The 24344-nt window shown below is 39.1% G+C and overlaps 1 protein-coding gene across 19 annotated transcripts in view; it reads left to right on the top strand.

Moving 5' to 3' along the window:
- The window catches only part of AFAP1 (actin filament associated protein 1), a 140420-nt gene that overhangs the window by 69394 nt on the left and 46682 nt on the right, over nt 1-24344 (top strand). For all 19 annotated transcript variants that reach the window (XM_080373405.1, XM_080373394.1, XM_080373407.1 and 16 more), the window contains exons 4-8: nt 3041-3149; nt 8700-8911; nt 11937-12116; nt 21888-21980; nt 23513-23597. In XM_080373405.1, coding sequence (XP_080229531.1) covers nt 3041-3149; nt 8700-8911; nt 11937-12116; nt 21888-21980; nt 23513-23597 — 679 coding nt within the window. The remainder of the gene's footprint in view (nt 1-3040; nt 3150-8699; nt 8912-11936; nt 12117-21887; nt 21981-23512; nt 23598-24344) is intronic.

Below are 24344 nucleotides of genomic sequence, written 5' to 3' on the forward strand. Positions count from 1 at the left end.
TCCCAAAAGATGTAGATGTTTGTGGTACAGATTTGACTGCGATATTTGTATTTAATCAGTTGAATTTTCTTTCACTATTAAAACATCCTTGCTTTAATCAGAAAGTATTTAATGTTGGATGTTCCTGTTTCTCCTAATTATTTTTTTTTTAATCTTTTTTATAATTCTTTTCAACTTTGTGATGGCAAGCACTGCAAAACGCATTTCAGAGAGGAGGGCTGGGTTAATTCAGCAATGGATTCCATCTGTGTTGACGTTGGCTGCACAGACCAGCCCACCCCAGCTGTATGAAGTAACTGGTGCTCCAGCAGGGTCAAATTCAGACAAGCACCATTTGTGTTTCATTTCCTTTTTTCTTTCTTTCTGAATAACATTTTGTCTAAAAACAAGGATTCCCCCCCACCCCACCCCCCACTTCCCGATCTGTATTGGAACCTCTTATTTGTTTCTGGATAAAAGATAGCTTTGAAACCTTGGTGCTGTGTCAAGGCAAAATTGGAATGCCTCTTGGGACGGGTATTTCCTGGGTGAATTAGGTTTAATAATGATAGGAATTTCATCTATTGTATATACACCTGACGGGAAAAATAGTTTAAGACTAGACCAAGATATTAATGTATCTGTCTAATGAAAGGGATGGTATGAATCTACACTGCCCCAGGAACAAACCTTGACCCCAACTCACTTGAGCAAGGCTCCACCCAGCTGCATGAAGGGAGAAAATACTAACTCTTTGAAGGCAGTTCCCTCTGTCGTATCTAGCATTTCATGCCACACGGAGCTGGTGTGTGCAGGTTTGTAGGGCAAAATTAATAATTTCTGTAATTTTCCCAATATTAACAAACAGGTAATATTTTTTTAATGTCCCTTTATGCCTGTTGCACAGCAGCAAACCTTGAAAGACTCATTTGTTTTGCTGTGATGTGCAGATTTGTAATTTTGTTTTTTTTTCAGCAGAATGACAGGGACACTACACTTGAAGTTGTATTTTTCCATTATTTTGCTTCTTGGTCTGATAATTTCTCTAGCAAAACTGGTCTGTGAGGAAAACTCATTTGGTTCACATTGTAGATAACAGTAATTGCCATCTCTTATCTGTAATTGAGTGTGACACATGAAATCGGCTGTATCATTTCATGTAGAAGTAGTATTAGTGTAAATCTCAATCTGACCAAGAACCTCTGTGTTCAGTCATGAATTGGTTCATTGTTTGTGAAGAAGTTTCTGATTTTAACTGGGTGAACTAGGGGAAGTCAGCGTGGGATGAGCTGAATTGCAGGTTTAGTCACAGGCTTCTTGCCTTCCTGCACATTGGGAATACACAAGCACTTTCTGCAAGGTGGAATAACCTACTCAATATGAATTTAGCTGCAGAGCACACCAAGGGTGGGACTTTTCTTGCTGATGTTGTTAAGAACAAGGTGTCTGGAGTAGGTGTGTAATCGGGAATGAGATTTGGAGATGTCTAGTTTTGAAATACGCAAAGATGAATCCAGAAATATTCTGTGTGCCCACAGAAATAATTTCATTACAGCTAATGTCATGTGTTATTAAAGCTCAGGTTTCTCCCAAGTAACTTTAGCTCTATAGCAAAAGAGGACTATAGTCACTGCGGCTTCATCTGTGTTATGTGGAAGAAGGCTCTGTGCCCCTGCTAGACTGTTCAGCCCACCTGAGCTGCAGTCCAGAAATGTCTGTGTGTGACCATGAGCAAAGCCCGCCCTGACTAGTTCCTTACTTCATTATCTCTGTTCCCTGAGTTTAGACTTGATCAGTCTAATGCAGACAAACACTGTTACATCTCTTTCATTACATGAAAAAAGAGAAAGTTGTATTGAAAAAAATGTTACTGCAGAGATGAGACTCTGCTTACAAGTTACATTTTTGTAATAGTACAATTAGCCGCTGGTGTTGGAAAAAGACTTCAGTATTTTTTCTAATGCAAAAATACAGAACTAAAAGCCTGTGGCAAATATGAATGAGTTCTATAAAATACCGTTGTTTTGGTACTTGTTAAAGAAATAGAACAGTATAGTCATATGGAAGAAGTCACAGAGTACTAAATTTACGTTGTTACTATATCAACATACCAGCAGTCAGTCAGTTTAAAATTTAAAGCAGGTTTATATTTAGAAAAGAAGCATTTTAGAATTTGACCTGGTATTTGAAATATTTATTTTGTCAGATAATAGTTTCTTGCTGTTCCAAATGTTTCATTGGATGTAGCTCAGTTTTCACTATGTAGAAATAGCATTTCAAAAATTAATGTCTATATTAAGAATTGTTTTGCCATTGAAAAACAAAACACATTTTGAAAATATGGGCTAAATTATCTGTCCTTATCTCTGCCAGCCCAGGCTATTTAACTTTTCTAAAATGTGCAACCAAACTGTTGTGTGCTGCTGTAATACAAGTTATTTTAGGTGTAAAATACTAATAAATCAGCCTTAACACTGTTAAGTGGTATATGCAAAGAAATCTCTTTCCTACATAGACCCTTCAGATTTCTAGTTCTTAAAAAAAGAGCTGTATGTTTTCAACATTTTTACCGCTTAATGCTTGTAGAAAGAGCTTAGCTGTTATCTTGATTTTGCCATCCTTAGCAGGAGCAAGTAGGATCCTACTGTGTTTGTATCCCCAAAGGACTCGGAGGACATGCAGGAAGGTTCTGCTTCTTCATCATGAGTGGAGGTAAAGGTCATGAAGCATGATTAAGTCACTTTATTGCTTCAAATCTCAACCTCTACTTATTATTGTTTAATGATAACGACCTAAGAGGAACTTGAGGTTTAGATTTAGACCTGTTTCCCTTCTAAAAGATGTTACCCAGCAGAACACGCCTTATTCAAAGGACAACATCCAATTCACCCTTCCAGAGTCTTGCCTTTAGAGATAGTTAACATAAGAAACACTCACAAGAGCAGACATCAGGTCTATAAGGCTGGTGACATTAGCGCTGATTGCGAGCACGTTCTAACCATGTTTAATTTAACACCTTGTTGGTCTGTAATATTTTTTTCTTTTTTTTTTCTTCATTTAGCCACCAGACAATGGGCCTCCACCACTACCAACATCTTCCCTTCCTGAAGGCTATTACGAAGAGGCGGTGCCACTTAGTCCTGGGAAGGCTCCTGAGTATATCACTTCCAGTGAGTAATATATTTCCAGATCATTTTCTGAGCAATTGGTAATTCCAGTGTCCTTCAGCTTTTTTTAGTATTTGACAGCTACATCTTTATTACTGCAGTGGTGATGGGTCATAAGCGTGGCTTAGACCATTTGGCACCAGTTTTAGTTATCCTCATCGGCCGTGCATTGGTTTGGTTTGCAGAACTGTTCTGTTGTGCACAAACCAGGCTCCTTTTGGAGGAAGCTAAACCTGGAGCTCATAATTAGGTGCACATAAATATGTTCCAGCTGTTATTGGAGATACAGGGTCCAAATCAGCCACTGCTTTTTTGCACAGCTTTCAACCACAAAGATGGTGGGGGCATTGGACCAGGAGTCCTGAGTTAAATGTTGTCCAGGCTAAACCCCTCTAAGCTCACAATACTGTGATTGTAGAGGTCTCAGAAAGCGGTGTTGATCTGCAGATCTACTGGTTTCCCTGTATTGCACTGAATTACTTGCTAAAGTAGACAAATAAAAAGAAGGGAATCATTGGAAAGATGGGATTTGCAGCATTTCTGATGACCCATTGTGGAAAGGGATAAAGCAACCATGCTGGCTCCCACAAGCCATATTTGATGCACATGACATTATTTTTGTGGCTACTCATTTAAAGCAAAAAGCAGAGGGCTGCCTCCTAACTGACCACCAGAAGGAACGTCCTTCTTCACACACAAATGCTCTTTCTCATGTCCAGATACTTACCCAAAGACATGTGCACTTAAGAGGAGCTGTGCTGAGAGCACACTGCTGAAACACTGAAATGACTGCTTTGAGCATTTACACGGAGGCAGTAAACAGGACATTATGTACCAAAAAAGCACAAAGTTTTTCTTTTTTTCTGCTTTTATGTTGGCTGGAGTAATTTATTACTTGTGTATGGCTGATATGTCACTCGTCATTATTTCTGTGGCCCAAAGATTAAAGGCATGTCTTCCCCATTTTATACCCATTTTTATTATTTGAACCAGAACAAATTAATATCTCTGTTCTTAAAACATACATAGGGCTCACCTTAGAACATTATTTGTTTGTATGTTGCACAAACTGAGGTTATCTGGCAGCTCAGAATTTACCTAAGAAATTAAAAGTAAGAAAGAATTTAATATACTTTAGAGCAAGTGAAGGAAAATACAGTCTTGGCAGAGCAGCAGCATCACTCCTCTGTTCATCTCCTCCCTTGAAATGCTGCAGGGTGGTCCTGCTACACCCTGTAATCCAGTGAACTGCTGATTTGTGTTTTGTCATTAAACAGCAGCCATGGTTAGGCAGAAAAATATTAATAGTACAAATATTAATAGCACTACTAAAGGATCATCTAGGGGAAAAAACAGACAAAATATGAAACTGATTTCTTATTGTACTTAGCCGTCCAAATCCATAAAAATATTTAGGATGTCAGCCTTAAAAGTCGATTAAATTCCATAATTTAAGTACCGATATCCAGGCATTTAAAGCTCCATTAGTGTAACTTACCATCTCACTTGCTGTGATTTTGCTATATTTCCTTAGGTCCTGAACTCCTTATCATCCCTTTTAATTTGTGTTAAAAGTATTCCACTCTTCATTGGTAATTAAATTACTTTTAGATTCGCTGTGCCATTAGTAATATATTTCCACTCAAGCAAAACTTCCACTAAATCCGGTTGTGTGATAATTAAAACAAGCCACCGAAGCAGTGTATTAACCAAAGATGTAGCGTTAGCTGTTTTGCCTGTTTGAGATAGAGAAGACCTTAAGAAGCACTAAAAGAAGCAAGAATAAACTGCTAAACAACTGTTGGGCTATATGCCTATGGATATTTTTGTAATGTCAGTAGCAAGGAGGCTTACATACCATGTGTGCTACCTGTAAAGGCAAACAGGAACTGGAGAAAATTGCAAAATATAGTCCATGAAAATGAAATATCCGTCACTTCCCCAGATACCTGTAATCTGCAAACAAACACTTGCAGGTAGATGAAAACAAGGCTGTATATGTCTTGTCTGATAACTCTCTCTTTATTAAAAGCTCCTGATCGGCACAATGTGCCTAAATTATTACAGACTAATCTTTGGAATATGCTGTTACAAGTAATGTGATTTTCACCCCTTAACAGTGGAAAATTTTGGTGAAGGGTGAAAAGGCAGTGTCAAAAGAAGGTAGAGCAATCAGAAAATGCAGAAGATAAAAAAAAAAAAAAAAACCAACAAAAAAAGAAGGAGATTAACGGCATTGGAGTGTTGTATCAGTGCATCCAGAGTCTCAGGCTTTAATAGGCTGAATAAAGCCACTTGGTTTTGGAAAGGCATTTTTCACTTTTTCTAAACGTGCTGGTTTGTGTCTCAGAGCCCAAAAGCCTTGTTTTGGGTATGGTGCAGCAGTCTGGAGAAACAAAGAGTAGAGGTGGGGTGTGGCAAAGAGCCACAGAGTCTCAGCCAGTATGATAGGAGTGCTCCAAGGTGGTCATCCTTCCTGGTGTGAGTCACACAGCAAACTCTTCTTCTGGCCGAGTCCCAAAAACCAGAAAGAGAAGAAACATGAGTAACAGTTAATGGGCAGGATATGGCAGCAGGTCCCCAGAGATCTTGTTAGAGGGTGGGAACCTCAGCAGCTCCTGTTGGCTTTCATCCTCCTGTAAACAGATATTCGGATGAACCTGCAACTGCTGTGCCAGCCGAGTCCCCCTGCTGATCACGCAATTGATGGCTAACACGAAATCTGCACTTGGACTGCACGTGAGCCACATAGGAAGTACCTGTAGGATATTTAATATACAGAATTTCAATCTCTACTTTGAAGTCTGAATCAGGACATCCTACAATTAATCTTTTTGAAACTGGTAAAACATGCTGTAAGAAAAAAAAATTATAAGATTCAATGTTGTGAGGAAAAAAGCAATGATCTAACCCATTAATTTTGCTGAAAAGAAGGCGAGATTATTCCATGGGGTTCACGGTAAGTAGCAAAACAACTTTTTGATATATGGCAAATAGATGACTGGTAAATTTATCCAAGGTGAAACCTTCTTTTCTGCAATATGAAAAGGCTAAACCATGTCCTAAAGAAGACGGAAAAACAGCATGTTAAAACAGATTCAGTTTTTGCATCCTTTTGATTGATGCACTTAAAAATGCAGATGGGGAAGGCATATTTGATAGACCAACCTCTGATAGAAAAGTCTTTGACTCTGTCATGCAAACATCCCTTCTCCAGCGTTTACTCAGGGTGTAGAAAAATGACCCAGTGCCACTCTCTTGGGAAGGCTATATTGGGGAGTGTCCCTCCTGTACAGTCACATTTCCAGCTGATCTGATGAAAATTAGCCCCCAGACACTCCTGCAGTTTTGGACCAAATATCTTATTAGTAATTAAACAGAAAACAAACAAAAAAAAAAAATCAAACAGAGTAGTATTTCCATATCTCAAGATATGAGTAGTGACTTCTGCTTCTTACCTTAAAAAAAAAAAAAAAAAGTTTCAGAATACTATTATTGCCAAGACTAGAAGAAAATCACAAATGAGGTAAAATAGTCTCATAGAAAGGGAGCAAACGTCAAGGTGAACATTGTGACAGTGTGGCACAGCTGCAACAAGGATCAGTACTAAATTCAGGAAACGGCTGAGGAGGTTATGGGCATCTAAATATTTCTCTTTGGAAAAGGAAAAGGAGGAGTTAAAAGATGAAGTTCTCAGAGAGACAGCAACTTTAGGTTATGGCAGCTTGTCCCTTAGCCTGTGTCTCTGGGAGAAGGCCTTCTTGAAGACACTAATTTAATGACTAGACCTTACATCTTCATGACACCACATGAATCATTGGCTTTGAACAGACTGGCATGCTGCTGTGTGCTTGAGACTGGTCCATGAGCTCTCAAGCATTTCCTGGTGTTTCTGTGTGAAGTTTGTGGATAGCCACTCCAAAAGGAGGTTGGGGGAGTGGGGAGAAGGTTTTGGTTTGGTTCTGGTTTTGACCCGCTTTTCTTCAGGACGTTTTCCTGCTTCATGGGGAGGAAGAAAGAAGAGATGAAGTGGCAAGTTCTACTAAATCATTCACATTCTTTTAAACAAATACGCAAAAATAATTACTCTGAAATTAATGTTTCCCAGTCTGTCAGCTTAAACATCTAACAAAATTTTCCATCTTTCTCTTGATTTTTGTAATGCAAGTGAAAAAGTGTAGTGTTTTCCCATTGACAATCATCTGAGGCTTTTACCAGTTGCCCACGTGGAGCTGCCCTAAACCAAATGCGCCATGGAATTGACAGAAGATGGCAATTCAATTTAATAAAAAAAAAAAAAAAAAAGTTTCCAGACCTTCAAATTTTATTTTCATTTCACTTTGCGATGAAGATACACTGTTTTGTATGCTTTTGTGAAACCACAAATTGGATTGGAATATCTAGTCTTGTTCGGGAGATGTGAGGTCTGGCTATATCCCGTTCTGGCCATGCACGTAGGGAGGAGCTGACGTAGAATGAGCTTTCCAGCAATCCACTCTCTTGTCCTCTTCCCATTTGTCCCAGGTCTCCTTCCTACCTCCCAACAGTGTCCTAAATACCCAACTAAAGCAAATGAGAGATTTTCTTCCAACTTCTGGACTAAAAATATATCAAAGTCTACTTGAAATGTTTAGATGAAATTTCAGCTGTTAAAAATATTCCAAGCAATTTTCCTCCACGGGTGCATGTGCCAGTGGATAGCCGTCATGCCTTCAGGTGTTATTATCTGAAGGGCTTTCTATCTACATACCCACACAAAGAAATAAATTAGTATGGATGGTGGAAGAGAGGGTTCTGTGACAATGGCAAATTGAGTTTGTAGTTGAGGGAACTGCTAGAGTGACTGCATCACTGAAAATGAAAAGCCTGAGCAAAGACTGTTTAATTAAAAAGGAATCATGCCATTCCATCACCAAACTGGGAGCAGGATTAAGGATTTTAGGCAAAGCACATAACAAAACTTATTTTGGCAGAAAGCCTTCGACTCCAGCAGAATCTAGAGTTCAAGGAACAGCATTGTCTATTCAGCGTTAATTGTATCAGTGCAGGTGCTGTATTTGAGAATTATATGAAGTGTTATGATAGGTAGATAATGCCCTGTAATGTACTTTTGTGACCTTCATCATATTCGGTGTTTGTTTCTTAACATGCTGTACTAATACTGACATTTCTGAGCCTACATTTTGTGTTATGTAATAGGGCAAGATGAAGATGTTTCTGTGTAAAAGAATTACAAAAGATGAAGGTATCTACCAAATAGTATTTCGAAGTTAATAAAACACTACCTAAAATTCTAGCTATGTATTGCCAGCTTATTCTTTCAATTAAAATCCCCATGGTGTCAGTATGGGTCTTCTATAAAGTTTCATAATGGAGCAGCATCTTATTCAATTAACTTAATGTATTGATACTTCTAAGCACTGAGACAGTAATTTGTTCATGGCTGACTTTCAAAAGCCTTAACTTAAAATGTACCCTGTTGATATTTTCCATTATTTCAGTATGCTTCACGGCTAAATGTTTTAATTTGACACTTTCATGCTTTTCTTAAAGATTATGACTCAGATGCTATGAGCAGCTCTTACGAATCCTACGATGAAGAGGAGGAGGATGGAAAGGGGAAGAAAATGAGACATCAGTGGCCTTCTGAGGAGGCCTCTATGGATCTGGTGAAGGATGCCAAAATCTGTGCCTTCCTCCTTAGAAAGAAACGATTTGGGCAATGGACAAAACTACTGTGTGTTATCAAAGAAAACAAACTACTGGTAATTTTTATTTTTATCTAGCTATATTTTCTTTGTACCTTTTAGATGAGGTACTTATTTTTTACAAGAATCTGGGTTTTGGAGTATGTTCTGCAAACAGTGGCCTTACCAAAGAGTTTGGTCATGATTTACCCAAGAAGCAGAGAAGCACTGAAATTATAAGTGTATCCTTTAGCCACTTGGAACTTTGATTTTTATTGCACTTAAACTTAAACCCAGGCAGTTCCCTGACACTGGAAAGAAAGCCTGGCCTGTTATCTTCTAACATATTTAATTTGGAAAAAAATTTGCTGAAACTGTAAATCCAATCTTTCATTCCCTGTGGACAAAAAAACTCATAGGGAGCTTTGTATATGAACTGTTGGATCAGACCGCTGCAGAGAAAAGTCCCTTGTTAGGCTGAGAATTCACTTGGCAGCATATGCCGTGGTAATGTATACACTTTAAACTAAACCTTTGCCATCTGTTCTGCGGTAATTACAGATGCAGTATTCACATGATGCACAGCTGCATTATAGAAAGGAAAGAAACAAGTGGATGTATTTGTTCCTTAAGCAAATCTGTTATGTTTCTTTCTGATTGGAGGCACCAGAAAAAGTTTGCATAAGTTAGTAAATTATAATTATCTGGTGATTGATATATTTTTATTTTCTCAAAAGAGAGCCTAATAGAGGGGAACACTTATTTCTGTGTCATTATAAGTGAACTAATACTTACAGTACTAAATATGTTGGGGTCTTAAGCACTCCCTACCTTCCTGTCTGGTGCTTCCAACAGTTGTTACTAATTATGTAACTAATAATTACTGCAGTATCACAAATGTTAAAAGCTGATTAACAAGTGATAGAACATTTTCTGTAGAACCTCAGCATTCTACACTGGCACAATGTAGCTTAGGTGTGTTCACTTCCCAAGTATATTTTTGCTTATGGCAGTATAGAGAATAGCAGGGTATGAAGTAGAGGTTTCTGAAAATACAGCTTGAATGAATTTGCCAGTTTTTAGTGGTTACTGAGGATTTAATTTTTGTATCCTCCTCTGTTTAAATGTTGACTAGAATGTTAATCCTGATTCAGTTTTTATTATATATTTTGATATAATGCCATTATCCTTAGCCCACATTTTTAGCATCATATATCAGGATCATACCAAATTTCAGGACTGTCTGATAATAGCTTGAAGAAAAAGACAGAAAGAGGGAAAGAGTCAGGTTTTTCTCTGAAGTCACACAATATTTCTTCTACAATTATGTTTGTTGTTTTGTGTAGAAATATGTTATTTTTTCTATTTTCATTTCCTTTAGCCACATGTGTGGTCTGAAAAGGTTTTAATTTCCTTATAGGGACTGTTTTTCAGTAATTCTGTAATGGGGATTAAAAAAATAAAAATCACAATAGGAGTCTAATGACCAAGTTACACAAGATTGGTTTATTGTTTGAAGGAGGACTTAGACATTTAACTTATGAGATATGCAAGTAAAACAAATATATGTTCTTAGGGATTAGTAATTGTTTGTGTTATAAATGCAGCTGTCATCATAAAACCAAAATATTTTAACTAGAATTAGACATTAGAAATCAGTTTTTGTAGGGAATTGTTTTTACTTAGTCTTTAATATATAGATACTTCAGTTTTAGTGATGTATATTTGTAATTAAAATATTTAAATTAATATAAAGGGAATTCTATGCTGCTTATTGCTGCTTCAAGTGACTAGTCTTGTATGTTTTCAAGATTTCATAGCTTGAAAACAATATTCTTTTAATGTTACAAACTTAAAATCTGTGACCAAGCTAGGGAAACTTTGAGTTAATGGACTTTGGAGAGGGAATGAAGATTATGAGTGATCTGCAGAGGCTGGTTTAGAGTGGCTGTATTTACTCAGCCTAAATTACAGTGTTTATAACATACTTTCAACAGCTACTGTCTTCCTGACAGTTGCATCATGACATGAACACTGCTACAGACATGCAAATGTTTGTGCTTTTTACTGTTCTCATTTATGCTCTATGTATGCATATATTAATTAGTCTTCTTTATTATCAGATACATTCTTTATTATCAGATACCTCTTTATAATCAGATACCTTCTTAGCCTTCGTGCTTATTTGTAAGAGTGAAAGCCCAATTTACATAAGTATATAAAATAACTGGATGTTCATATACACAGTTAAACGTTCTGTAGTCTGGCACTATGACAGCTTTAGGAACCTCAGCTCTCCTGATGTGCTGGAAGGTGGGTATAGGGTTAGGGTCTTATAGGACAAGTGATGCAACGTGGAACCCTTCACCTTTAGATCACCAATTCAAACTTAGAGCAGGTCACCAGTGATCCAGCATGAAATGGCTGTTAATTGACAGCATTTACTAATGAGAGAAAAAAACTTCGTCATATACATATATGTAAGTCATATAGTTTTAGTCAGGAGCTTACAAAGTAAACTAACATGGAGATTTATGCAGCTTCGTGCAATGACTATTAAACTGTATTAGCTGAAAAAGTGGGGCTTTGCCCCCTTTCCACACTGTGGCAATATTGAAGAAAAAGAACAGCTGAGCGAGGCACGTGCCACTGCCCCTGCAGCTGCAGTGTGTAGGCACTGATGTAGATTTGCCTTGGTGTGCTGGGCTGTTGATGGAGGGCAGGGTAAACATCTGGGCTTTAAAGTCGTTAACTGTACAAGTTTATTCTGTGAACAGATACCCTATATCTCCCTCTTCCTACCTGATCAAGGTCAAGGTTGAGTCATAAGGATAACATAGAGAAGCTTAATGCTTTCTATATGTTGTACCTGTCCTGCAATAGAAGAAGTCTGTCAATGTCAGTCTGGAAGTAATTCTGCTTTTACAGAGGGGATGAGAAGGAGAAATGCAAAGTTGGCATTGGCTGAACTCTGTGGTATGAGGTAAAGGGATGTGCGAAAAGCATTAAAAATTAAAAAACAGCATTTCCATATAATAACAGCTTTCCCCCAAGGTTCAGAAAAGTGATATCTAACTTTTGAACTTTCTTTGCATTTATTTAGTGTTACAAAAGTTCCAAGGACCAGCAGCCCCAGATGGAACTGCTCCTGAATGACTGCAGTATCACATACATTCCCAAAGACAGCAAAAAGAAGAAGCATGAGCTGAAAATCTCACACCAAGGAGCAGATGCCCTGGTTCTGGCAGTGCAGAGCAAAGAGCAGGCGGAACAGTGGCTAAAGGTAAGGGGGCATTTCTGACCGGGAGCTTTTCCACTCACAAAGCGCTTCCATTGCCTTCTCAGTTGCTGTTAAAAACTGAGATACAGACAGCAGTTTTCAGGCAAATTGAGCCCACTTCAATCCTATGTAATTTATGACTGCAGAAATACAGACTTAATGTTTAGGTCCCGGAGCAGCTCCTCAGGCAGACTGGCAGCTCGGTGTTAACGCAGTTGTTGCTGCTGCGTGTGGTTTTTGCTGCTAATTGCACAGTAATCTGGAATCGACAGAAGTGGCAAATTCCCTTCCAGCTTCATCTCCAGCTCGTGTTCCAGAAAGCTTTGGTGATTAGGACACACTGATAATGAGCTGGAGGTTCAAATTCCCTAAGGTGGAGGGGGCTGGCACCCAGGTTGCTTTTTGGAGTGGTATAGATGCCTAGCTGCTGTAAGCTACCCTGCAAAAACTGGGATACCAGTGTCATAGTTACTTTTTCAAAAAGAAGGATCTCTGGGAAGATACCTGTTTGAATTGCTGTGCGTGCAGAAATAGCCTTCAGCTTCCTGAAGTCAATTCAAGTTTGCTAATCCTGGTTTAGCAGCGTTATCATCTGTTATGTTTTTTTCTGGAAGTACAGACTTCTGAGAAATGAGGTTTTGTCATCTTGCACTCCTTTCTGTTTAGTGTCTGCAAATGTGGAAAATCCCAGCGTGAGGGCTGCAGTTTTAGATCCTAACCAGATTACTAGTATTTATGTTGGACTTTGCCAGTCTCAAACGTGGAGGTCAGTGAAGCAGTGTGGGAAACTATCACTGCTGTTTCAGTAGCTTGTTTCAAGACCTTGAGATCCAGCATTTTAAATGCATGTAGAAATCTGAAAGCATAAGACTCATGAGGCATTCTCCATGCTGTGCTCTGATCTGACCTTATATGGTGCTTATTTTTCTAAGAATAAATTGTATTTTTCCAAATACAATCAAATTAAACACACAGGAATTTCCTGATGGCAGATTGTTTTTCTGCATAAGAGAGAGACATAAAATGCAGCTTAAGAGGTATGAGTTCTGCTGTGGGGTAATTTACTAAATGGAAAATTAATCTGTAATTTCCTGGTTTTCATTATTTGAATATACCTTTTGGGGGTTTGCGGTTTGTGTCTCTGTGTGTGTTTGGTTTTGACTGTGAGTTTGTATCTTGGGTTCAAAAAGGCACTCTCTGTTGTTTTTTTAATAGAATCTAATCACAGCCATGTATTTGTTAGGCTTCTTCTAACATCCATATTTTTTTTTTTAATTTTAAAATTTAGAACCATCCAAGTACCCCACTAGCTCACCTGAAGTTTCAAAAACACCGATTGGAATGAAAGAAGTTCATAGGTCATATTCTTTTCCAAGGGAATTCTGCTGTAATTAGATTATAGTAACTGCACCGTGATTTCCTGTGTTGTTCTAAACATGGGTTTAGTAATGCTGAATTGATTGGCATTTAGCAGACTTTCATTAAAATAATTTTCTTTTTCTTTATTAAATTGTGCATAAAGCAGACAGACAGGCAGGCAGACAGAGCAGTGCTAGATTTTTCCATATCCCAGATGCATTCCTTTATTATTCCTTCCATTTATTTATTATTTTAAATAAATAAATAAATAAATACATTGTACAGTTGCATGTTAACGAAGTTGTGTGTGCCAAGGGTGAATGGCCAGGCAATACGGTATCTGCAAAGCATTTGGAGACAGTCTGACAGCACTTTATTCAGTTCCTTCGTGCTGCAAAACTCCCTATTAATAAAAAAACTCTTTCAGGTACATGGCAGTGCTGCTGTATGCTCAACTTCCAAGTGCCCAGCGCTGCCGCAGCTCTCTGTTCTGTGCAGTACAAATTGCTGATCCAACAGCTAGCCAAAAGTGGTCTGTGCAGCTCTTGCTACAGCTGCAGTGTTTCCAAGAAGTATAGCTTTTTGTGGAAAAACACATTGCTTTTTATATTTTTTAAAATGTAGCAAAAATTAAGGCTTGTTTTTATTATTACGAAAATAATTATTTTTTGCTCATTCAAGCCGTAAAATGAGCTTCTGATAATCGTGTGTGGCTTTGTGTAGGAAGTTCCTATACGGAGACAGAGATCACACTGTCTTGGGAGAAGTGGTTCTGTCACTCAGAGGGCCGGGGTCCTCCCCAGCACTCTCTCAGCTATGTGTGACTTCTGTAGTTAATAAAATAGGCAGATTCAGAGACGGACAGTAAGAAGGGTCACCACAACCACATTTGTAAATCATAAGGTGCCTTCTCTGTCAAAGATGCTGTACCAATACATGCCAGTGGAGCTAGGTTATCACTCAGGAGCAACCAGTTCTCATGAATTCATATATAAGTGTCAAATTAAAGCTTTACTCTTGAGCCTCTAGTTGGAGGCTAGATTTTCCCATGAAAGCTAAACCAGATTATTGTTTTTTTAATGTAATGTTACCGGTATAAAATAGGTTTACTTAAGTAAATAATTTAAAAATGCCTGTTGGAAAGCAAGTGCAAAATAAATGGAGAATATTTTAGCCCTGTTTCATAAAGATGACACCAAAAAAGCCCAGCTGATAAACCTAGTGCAGATTAAAGTCTAGACTGGAAACCACAAAGGGAGTTTCAGCTTTACCAGCTAACAAATGCTTGATGAAAAGAAGATAGCTGATGTCCCCAAAGAGCCTGTCGATTTCAGAGCAAGGAGCATAACTAGTACAAATTCAAGCTAGAGCTGAGATCATAGCAGTAATACGGTGGGCAACAGAAAGTGGTCAAATTTTCCATCCTTGAGTTTTAAAACATTCCCACAAAAATGTACATGAAAAAAGTGTGCAGTTACACACCCTGACCCAAAGATGAGCTTTTTCCATGTGTGCTTGAGTGTATGTGCATCTGTGTGCACTTTTGTGCATTTGTCATCATGTAAGGTCTTAAATCTACTTGTTTGTGTCAGCACGTCCAGCAGACTGGTGAAGCTGTGCTTACTTGTCAGCACCCCTGGGAAATGCTATGGGAAAAAAAGGACTACTAAGAACATGACATTGCAAGATGGTTGTTTAGTGGCTTCATTCATACAGATGAATGCGTTCTGTGTGCAGGACCTTCAGGCCAGGCCACAGAAAACTGCTCTCAATATTAAAAATACATGGATGCCAAAGAAATTAAGTTCTGAAGTAGCCTCTTGTAGAAGAGTAGAAGTAGAAGAAGAAGAGTTCTCAGTAGAAGAAGAAAATGGTGGTAGTGGCTGGTCCCAAGGCTACCTCTTCGTCTTACCATTGCCCCCAGCAAAAATGTATTTCTGTCGTATCACGCATGAGAGGTAATCTATTGTTTTGGAGTACTGGCCTTGATTTTCATTTTCCCTGACGTTAGGCACCCTTTGTTAACTTTTCTTCGTTTTACAGCGTGCAGCCATTTTGCAGCAGTCCCTTCAGCTGAAGGTCTGTGATTGAGCAGTGAATCTCTCAGGCATAAGTAGACATTTCTTCATCTGTCATTGTGACAATGTTCAGTCAGTTCTGAACTTGTGATAAGAAAGGTTTTTTGCCTTGAAGAGAGAAGAAAGTCAAGGTTCTGACTATATCCAGTCATTCAGAGACCCTGCAACACTCCTAGAATTCTTAATCCAGTTGTACTACTCAATTTCCATCTCTGATAACTTCATGTTGTCTCTCATAAAAGTCCTTGAAAGCATTTTTTTTTTCACTGCCCTGGGCTTAGTGAGGGGAGTCAAGTAACTTCTGGGCTCCGGTCTTAATGTGGACTGAGTTTTACAGAAGAATAAACTACTGACAGAGCTGCTTTTCTACCAGTTTGAATCTGCACAAAACTGAGCTTGTAGCTGTAAACACTGTGTGGCTGGTCTTACTTTCTGTGGGAGTTTCCAGCCAGAGATCTCAAAACACTTCAAATGTTACTTTCTTGGCTTCAGTAATGCTCCCCAAAGAGGTTATTATCTGCATTTTGTAGCTGAGTAGAGTCAGCTGCTGAATGACCATACCTTAAAGCTGAGTGGGGAAAGTGTGTTTGGGGATGCGTGCTCAGTACAAGTGATTTCCGTATAGCATTTGTTAGTTGGTAAGTAATGTCAGGAACATACTGGGTCCCAAGACAGTCAGGCTGTTCTTTTTCCACCTCATGTCATCACCAGCGGTGAAGGCTTTGCAAACTAAATTAAACCTCCCAGGACTTACACCCCTTTTGTCTCAAAGAGGTGGTGTTAGATACCTTGATTCAAATCACAGCGAGGTCAGTGCGTGTGTGTAAGGGCTGTTGAGGACTTAACCTGGAGATGGGATGAACTGAGCTCACATATGGGAGCCGTGCAGCCTTTGACAGAGCCAGAGGACCCCAGCTTGGCTGGGAACCGGGGGGTGGTGGTGGGTGACCGGCACCACAGTAAACGATGCATTACTTAAAAAAACAGATGCCTATATAAATGAAAAAAAAAAAAAAAAAAAAAAAAGCCAATCAAAACCACACCAATTAATCCAGAACCACAAACATCCTATTTGCTTGTTTTCTCAGCTGTAAGTTTTCTTTAGGTTTCTGGCTAAAATAAGGAATAGAAGCTGTAGCAGAACCAAGGAGGGCTGAGACTTGGTCCCCTGCTTTCACGACTAGATACTATTCCTCCTCTCTCCTACTCACAGCTTTGGATGGAAAATTTTTTAAATCATACCTAGCTCAGATTTACGGTCTAAAGTGCAGTCTGCATCCCTGCACCACCTGGGCTGTGTGTGTGTGTCCCCTTGTGCAGGGTACCTCTGCCCTTGCGGCAGCAGTGCCTCCAGGCTCCCTCCCCAGCCACCCAGAACCTCTGTCCTGGGGCTCTACCCCATCCAGTGGCCATATATAGCAGCAGATTTCATGGTTATGACACAGGAGAAATGGTACAGGGGTTTCCTTGGATAAATACATCTGAAAAGTATTTTTAAGGGGATATACATGCGCTAAAGATAGGCTTGCTGGCTGCTAGTCTGCTAGGATCTCATCCCCACTTTGCTCAGACAAACAGCAATAAGGAAAAAAGATGAATCTTTTCAGCCTGAGGGATGCATGACAGTTATGTTTTCCACTACAGAATGTAAAGGGGGTTTCTTGTTGAAACTTAAAGCATAGGCTACGATGTCAGTAATTTCTGCTTTTCCTCTAATTTATCTAGGTAAATTCCTTGCGGTGTTTCTTGTCTGCAAAATGCTAAAAGAATTGCAGTGCTCTCTTAAGGAGGAGGAGATTGACACTAACCTATGTAGTGTGCAAGGGTTCAAAAGAGAAAGAAAGTAAGAGTTCGGTCATGCCAAAACATTGAAGAGTCACAGAAAGTCAGTACTTCTCTAGCACTGAAAAATGAGTGTTTCAGGAGTGAGCAATACTGAGTTGCATCTGGAGAAAAGCTGTTTTCGCTCTGCTGTGTTGTGCATAAGCAGATTTCAGCTTTACCATATTTCTGTCTTCAGAATTGAGCAGCAGAGACAGCGGATATAGTCCATCCCATTTCTAGTAATTCTTGTATCTGCAAAATGTGGGTAGATGGGAGTGATGGGGTGGGTGGGCTGGATGGATTTCTAGCCTGGTTATACGTGGAAGTGAAGCAAATGGGCAGTCAGGCCATCAGCTTTCCCCCTAATCGCTTTTGAAGTCAATCATACTGAAAGCGTTCTCTGTAAATTTCATGAGAACACGAGACAAGTTGAGATGTTGTAATCCCGTGGTAAGCACAGCCTGCAGCCTGAGCTCATCACATGGTATCTACCAGGAGAGAGGTCTGCAAGCTCCTCAGACACAGGACAGCTTTCAGTCTTATCTCTTATCAGGTCCCAAGGAGATCAACAAGGAACCATCTACAATTTTAGTACTTTTACTTAGAATTTGTAGGGTTTCTGTGTGTCAGGGTCTGGCTGGCCAGCAGCTAGCTTTCTGATGTTACTGCATAGCCTGTGCTTTGTATCTGAAGCTTCGATCTTTGAAGGTAGCTGGAAAAATCTGATTTGATTCTTCTGACTTTGCATGAAAGAATAAACATAGGGCAAGTATTTTGCTTCCAGCCCTGCTGTCATTTAAAATAAGATAAAAGAATCATAGCAATCTGTAGGTGAGTGCAGGTATGAAAGTTTTATAGTAAATGTTAGTAAGGTAGTTTTGAAGAGAGAAGTATTCCAGACACATCACGTGGCAGAAATTCTACTGACTTCACCTGTCATTGTCAATCGCTCAGGGCAGGGAATCTTTCCAGCTTTCTACCTGCAAATTATTTCCTCTGTTTCTCGTGTCACTGAGCTCAATGTGATACGCTGGTGTATATCCTGATCCAGCTGGGGATTTAGGACCTTTCTATAAAGGTCTAGAGAAAAAAGTCTTACAAGGAGTGGCTGAGGGAGCTGGGGGTGGGGGGTGGGGGGGGTAGCCTGGAGAAAAGGAGGCTCAAGGCAGGAATCTTATCGCTCCCTACAACTACGTGAAAAGACGTTGTGGTGAGGTGGGGTTCGATCTCTTCCCCCAAGTAGCGAGCGACAGGACAAGAGGCAACGGCATCAAGTTGTGCCAGGGAAGGTTTAGATTGGGTGTTAGGAAACATTTTCTCACCAAAAGTGCTGTCAAGCTTTGGAACAGGCTGCCCAGGGAAGTGGTGGAGTCACCATCCCTGGAGGTATTTAAAAGATGGGTAGATGTGGAATTTAGGGACATGGTTTAGTGGTGGCCTTGACAGTGCTGGGTTAACAGTTGGACTTGATGATCTTAAGGGTCTTTTCCAACCTAAATGAGTCTGTGACTCTATAAATAAGGAATAATAATATAGTTCAGGCTGCACAACCTTTTTCCAGGTCTGCATTTGGAAGAGGCAGTTCTGAAGTCTGCTAATTGTAACATTGTATGTAATGGTAATTGTGGTATTTTAAATTCTCGTGATGGAATGATGGAAGATTATTTTAAATTTATTTAGATTTGAGGCTATCCAAAGACATGAAAGGTCTTCATGTATTTAAAATATTTGAATAGTCTGTTTATGATCTCAGTGTGATTTTCCTGGCAGATAACCCTCCGTGTGTGTATGTAATGTCCAAAGGCATTTGTGGTGAGAAAAAGAATGATTTCCCTTTTTTAATGTGTGAGAAAACTGAAACTATTAATGGAGTTCGCGCCATTACAAAGTGTTCTCAGTACATCCTTCCAGATTATGCCATTTTTTTAAAAAATAACACATTTGTGGATTCCTTTTATTTGCTTTCTAGTTTTGGAGCCATTAAGATGCATTTATTCATATTTTCACACGTTTTATTGCAATGGATAGAAGTTTGGTGGCCTCTTTTCCTCAGTCTTACTCACAACTGTTTTTTAATGAAAATAGTGATCTTTTATTTTCATATGACTCCAGGAGATGGAACATAGAAAAAATTCACAAGAACTCTGAGTCTTGTGATTGAAATTATGCAAGTTGGCAACACCGGTGGAATGTTTTATCCTTAAAATTTTGAGTTAAAGCTATAGGCATGTGAAAACCACATTTATAATGGCAGCTGTCTGCAAACATAATTATAGAGAGTGCATCCAGGCAACCATTATATATTAAAGGCATTTCGTCCTGGTGAGCCGTAGAAGTATGACTTTTATGCTGTGCATCATACACAATTATATGGCACACAGAAGGTGATGCACGAGTCTTTGCCAGTGAACCCCTTGAACTCAGATGAAGTGTTGGATCCTGGAATATGCATTCACCTCAGATCTTGCCATGAACTTCCATTTGATAGTGTGTCTTTTTTTAATCTAGAATTAATTACAACCCAATTAAACACTTCAACTTCCCTTAAATATGTGAGGTATGATAAGAACCGGATTTACTTGAGTGCATGACTTTGCACATACTATTCAGTTAGTGCTGCCAAATCATTTCCCTCTGTTCTGTCTGTAACTCCCATTACTATCTGCCTTTGCCAAAATTAACTAACTGTGTGGTGTGAGCAGATGCTGAAAACATGAGCCATTGAATCAGGGTCATGCAGGAGACAGAAATGAATGTTCCCAGAAACTGTACGGTCACATTTCTCTAAGAAGGAAACCAGCAGTGTATTGACACTGTACTGAGGACCAGCAAGTGAAAATAAAACAACACACATTAAAAAAAAAAAACAAAAACAACTTAGGATTTTGGGGAATTTAGGACTACGTTTAATGCTGAGGTGGAAATGCTCTACAACAGATGTATGTAAATATTCTGTTACAAAGGACACTAAGTTCCATGAAATACCGTGCTTATGTTTCTGGGACAAGATACTGGGAAGTGTGGACAGTCAAGAAAGGATGCTGAAGTGTTTTAAGATACTAGTTCAGAAATAAAAGCATAGGTTCATTTCCCTGTTCTGCTTAGATTTTGTTAAGTGACATTGAATGTATGATTTAATCTTTCTTTTTCCATCTGTAAAATGGGGCTGATGCTCTTTTTTTTTTTTTGGCATATAATGCCTGTAATTTATGATGTGCTCATGAGTTGTAGCAATAGAGTCTTTGTAAGCCATAAATGTTTGATTTGTTTAGCTTTACTGTTAAAGGGAACTTCAATGCTGTGAAAGGACTGTTTGATGCCATCTTTAGCTCTTTAATAGTTTCCACATCAAAATTGCTCAGCTTGAAACTAATAAGACGTTGTTTATTGTTTTGCTTTTCCTCTCCTTGAAAGAACTCTGGATTTTGACTGTTAGCTGATGGCTGTTTTCCCTGGAACTAGGAGTTCTCAGGCCAGATCCTCCTCTCTGCCAGTTGGGCTTGCTGTAAACAGCATAAAGGGAGGAGCTGGATATGTAAACACATATATGTACATGTAAAGGGGAAAGTTTCCATGTCTAGGGGTAATGCTTCCAGCAGGGCTGGGTGCCTGCCTTAGCTCGCTTGGCCGTGCCACCCTCGCATGGCTGCATGGCTGTAATCAGCAGCGTAGAGCTCAGCACCCCCTCGGCGCAAGTCTGAATGGAGAGTGGGGACCTGTTCTCATCAGCACAAGCAATTACAGACTGATAATGGGCTGGTGGTAACGTCACAAGAGATAAAAAACTTAATTATATCCATGGGAATTTATCAAATGTCTTTACTCATCATGGTTTTTTACATTTATATAGTTTCAGGTTTTTAAGCTCTTCAAGTTCTATCAAAATCTCAGTGAATTCTAGGTTCTGGATTCTTCTGTAACTTTTTAAAAGCAGACAGTGCCATTCCCATTTCTTCGAAACATTTACAATTACTTTGACCTATTCCTTTATGTCAGTGTGCAAGCATAGTACAAAAATGCCACGAAATACCACTGTGCAGTATTAACTGTAAGTCGATCAGCACTTCATTAGTTCTCCAATAGCAAAAAAAGAGCAGCTGGGTAGTGTATTATGCAAAACTCTTGTCCTTTGACTTGTAGGACCTTGGATGTAATCCCACTTTTTTGTCATCATAATGAAATTAATTTGGTGCTGTCAACCGAGTTCATATTGCAAAACTAGCACGTGGAAATCAGCAGCACTGTTGGTTTCTTTACTCAGGAGAGACTTGGAGCTTAGCTTGTCTAGAAACTGAAACCTTCCACCTCTAGACATTATGCTCCTCCAGGTCATATGTGAAATGAATTGGGGAGACAGTGTGGAGAAGTTGATGCAGTGGCAGCCTGCCTGACACCTGCCAGCCTAGTAAACCACACCCATGTGTTTCTCCTTCCCATCTCCCTTCTCATTCGTTTATAATTTCTCTGATTTGTATTTTATGAATAATTAATAAGTTTTGCCTTGTCTCCTAAGGTTATAAAAGATGTGTGCAACAACTGTACAGGACCTGTAGACTCTGATGGACCGTTGTCGAGTTCTCCAGTACACAAGGTGGAGCTAGAAAAGGTGAAGTGATCAAAATGATGAATGCAAAATCCCTTATGATTATTTATTAAAGAGGCACTGCTAGACACTGGATGTAAAATACTTGCTGACTTGTACTGCTGTTTTAGACTATTGATCCCTGTGTTGTTTTTGCTTCTTTGGATACCTGCACACATCCTACAGAGTTAAGACTTCTGCCACGTGTATTCATTTGGTCACAAACGGCAGGCAGACTGGCTCGTGTCCATTAGCAGCTTCTCTTCAGCCATTGAGAAGGGCACAGGCTAAGCAGGTGTGATGTGTGTGCTGTGCTGCAGCGGTACCCTGTCAAGTGCAAAGCACAGGCAGGGATGCGACTCTCAGGGAAGAATGGCTGAAGATTATACAAGGCTTTTAAGGGAAAGTTTTTTCTTTTGGGGAATTTAGTTCTTGAAGAGCTCCTGGGGCACGCTGAGGTCACTGTTTTGGCAGACCCTTTGAAATGTTTGTGCCTCGATCCAGAAACTTGGCTATTCCAGTGGTTGTCTCTGCTGCCTTGACTCAGCAGGATATGAAAGCAAGAATTAGGAGAGGGAGCTGCTCTTCAGGGAATTCTCAGCATATCACCAGCACCAATGTAAGCCCCTGTTCTGTTAAGGAGCCATGTGAGCAGGTGCCTCTGCGGGCCATGCTTAAAAGTCCCAGTGACAAAGGTTTCGTCACCAGGTTCCTGATGGCAAGTTCAACCCCTGTGGTGGAAGGACGCTGCTGTCAGTAGTGTTGTTTTGCACCTGGGAAGATAAGAGCAAGGCATGTTCCACAGCAGCTCAGGCCTCATGATTTCACAAGGCAAAAGCTGTTGTGTTTGCGTGCTACGGTATTAACAAAGTAACTGAAACTGCCATGAAATTGTTGTTTTCTAAAATGCGTGCTGTAAAGAAGTGTAGCAAAACTTGTCATTCATTTCTTTTTGTGATAATTTGTACATCTTCATGGCTTCACCACTCATGAGTAATGTGGTTACCAAAACTATGCTGGCACAAGCTCTGTACTTCTTCATCCCATATCTTATACACAACCATCACAGAATAATCATGGCAAAGAATCTATTTCAAAAGCTTAATTTTTTGCACATATTGAAAGCACTGAAGCACCTTGCAGGAATGCATTATTTTCTATAAGTTGTAATTGTAAATGCATATATGAAGTATTATTTAAAGAAATAATTTAAAAATTGTTCTTCTCTGATCCATGGAATTGTTCATTGCTTAGCAGATTAACAAACAGCAACATTTAAAGTCTAGAAATTCATTAAAATATATTGTGTAATAAGTCTTGAATCATGATTATTTCACTCTTTGACTACAGTTTCAAATCTAGACCTGTTTTGTTATTCTGTGCTTTTCTAAAGCCTCTAGAACTGAGATTTTTGCTATATTCTATTTGTCTTTGGAGTGGATGAGAGCTTGAAATGTGTTTTACTTCATAGTAAACATACTTTTAAATTGACTCATGACACTTCATTTGGCAACGGTGCCAACATTGTATGTCAACTAATCTCTTTGCCCCTGCAGAAACTGTCATTTGAGAGGCCAAGCTCAGATGGGGAGGGTGCTGTGGAAAATGGCATCACTACCGTGTGCAATGGGAAAGAGCAAGGTATGTCTTATATCCAGAGATATGTGATGTAAATAGTATGTGCATCTGGGAAGTAATAGGCAGTGAAATATCTGGCTTTTGTCTTTTAAAAAACAAGCAGTAAAGTTTTTGAAAATTTTTATTAGAATTCAATTTGACTTAGAAAGTTGAATTATGTCAAGTGTGAGTCCTTAAAATTTTGCAGTAACAGAAGGCATTTGATGTTATTGGGCAGGTAAAATCAATATAATTAGTATAAGGAGACAGAATATAGAAATTTTGACTTGGCCTTTTGTGTGTTCAAAAATAGTCTTTCAGAGCTTGGGTGAGTACTGTAGGTAACTAACCATTGCTTTTAGTAACTCTGACTCTATAGTGGCAACATAAATAGTGGGTGTATAGCTTCTAAGCAAAAAAGCTATCATTGAATACTAGAAGGCAAGAATTATGCATATTATATATATATATATATGTATGCATACATATGTATGTATACACATGTACACAGTTTATTGTGTATACACAGATACATATATATATATAAAAAACTTTTGTGTATGATTACTTATATTAACATACTAAAATGTATATAATCCTGTAGTAACAGTGAGTTTGTGAGTATATATGCATAAGATTTTACATGTGCTACTTTGGAGCTGTGCAAGTTTTGTAGTCCTTATAATCTGACAAAAGTAAATCCCCCCAGACTCAGAGGGAATTTTGTCTGAGTTGTGCTCTCTTCCCCATTTCATTCCCTCCTCCCCAAAT

Source organism: Falco punctatus, assembly GCF_963210335.1.
Source record: "Falco punctatus genome assembly, chromosome: 1".
Classification (NCBI taxonomy): domain Eukaryota; kingdom Metazoa; phylum Chordata; class Aves; order Falconiformes; family Falconidae; genus Falco; species Falco punctatus.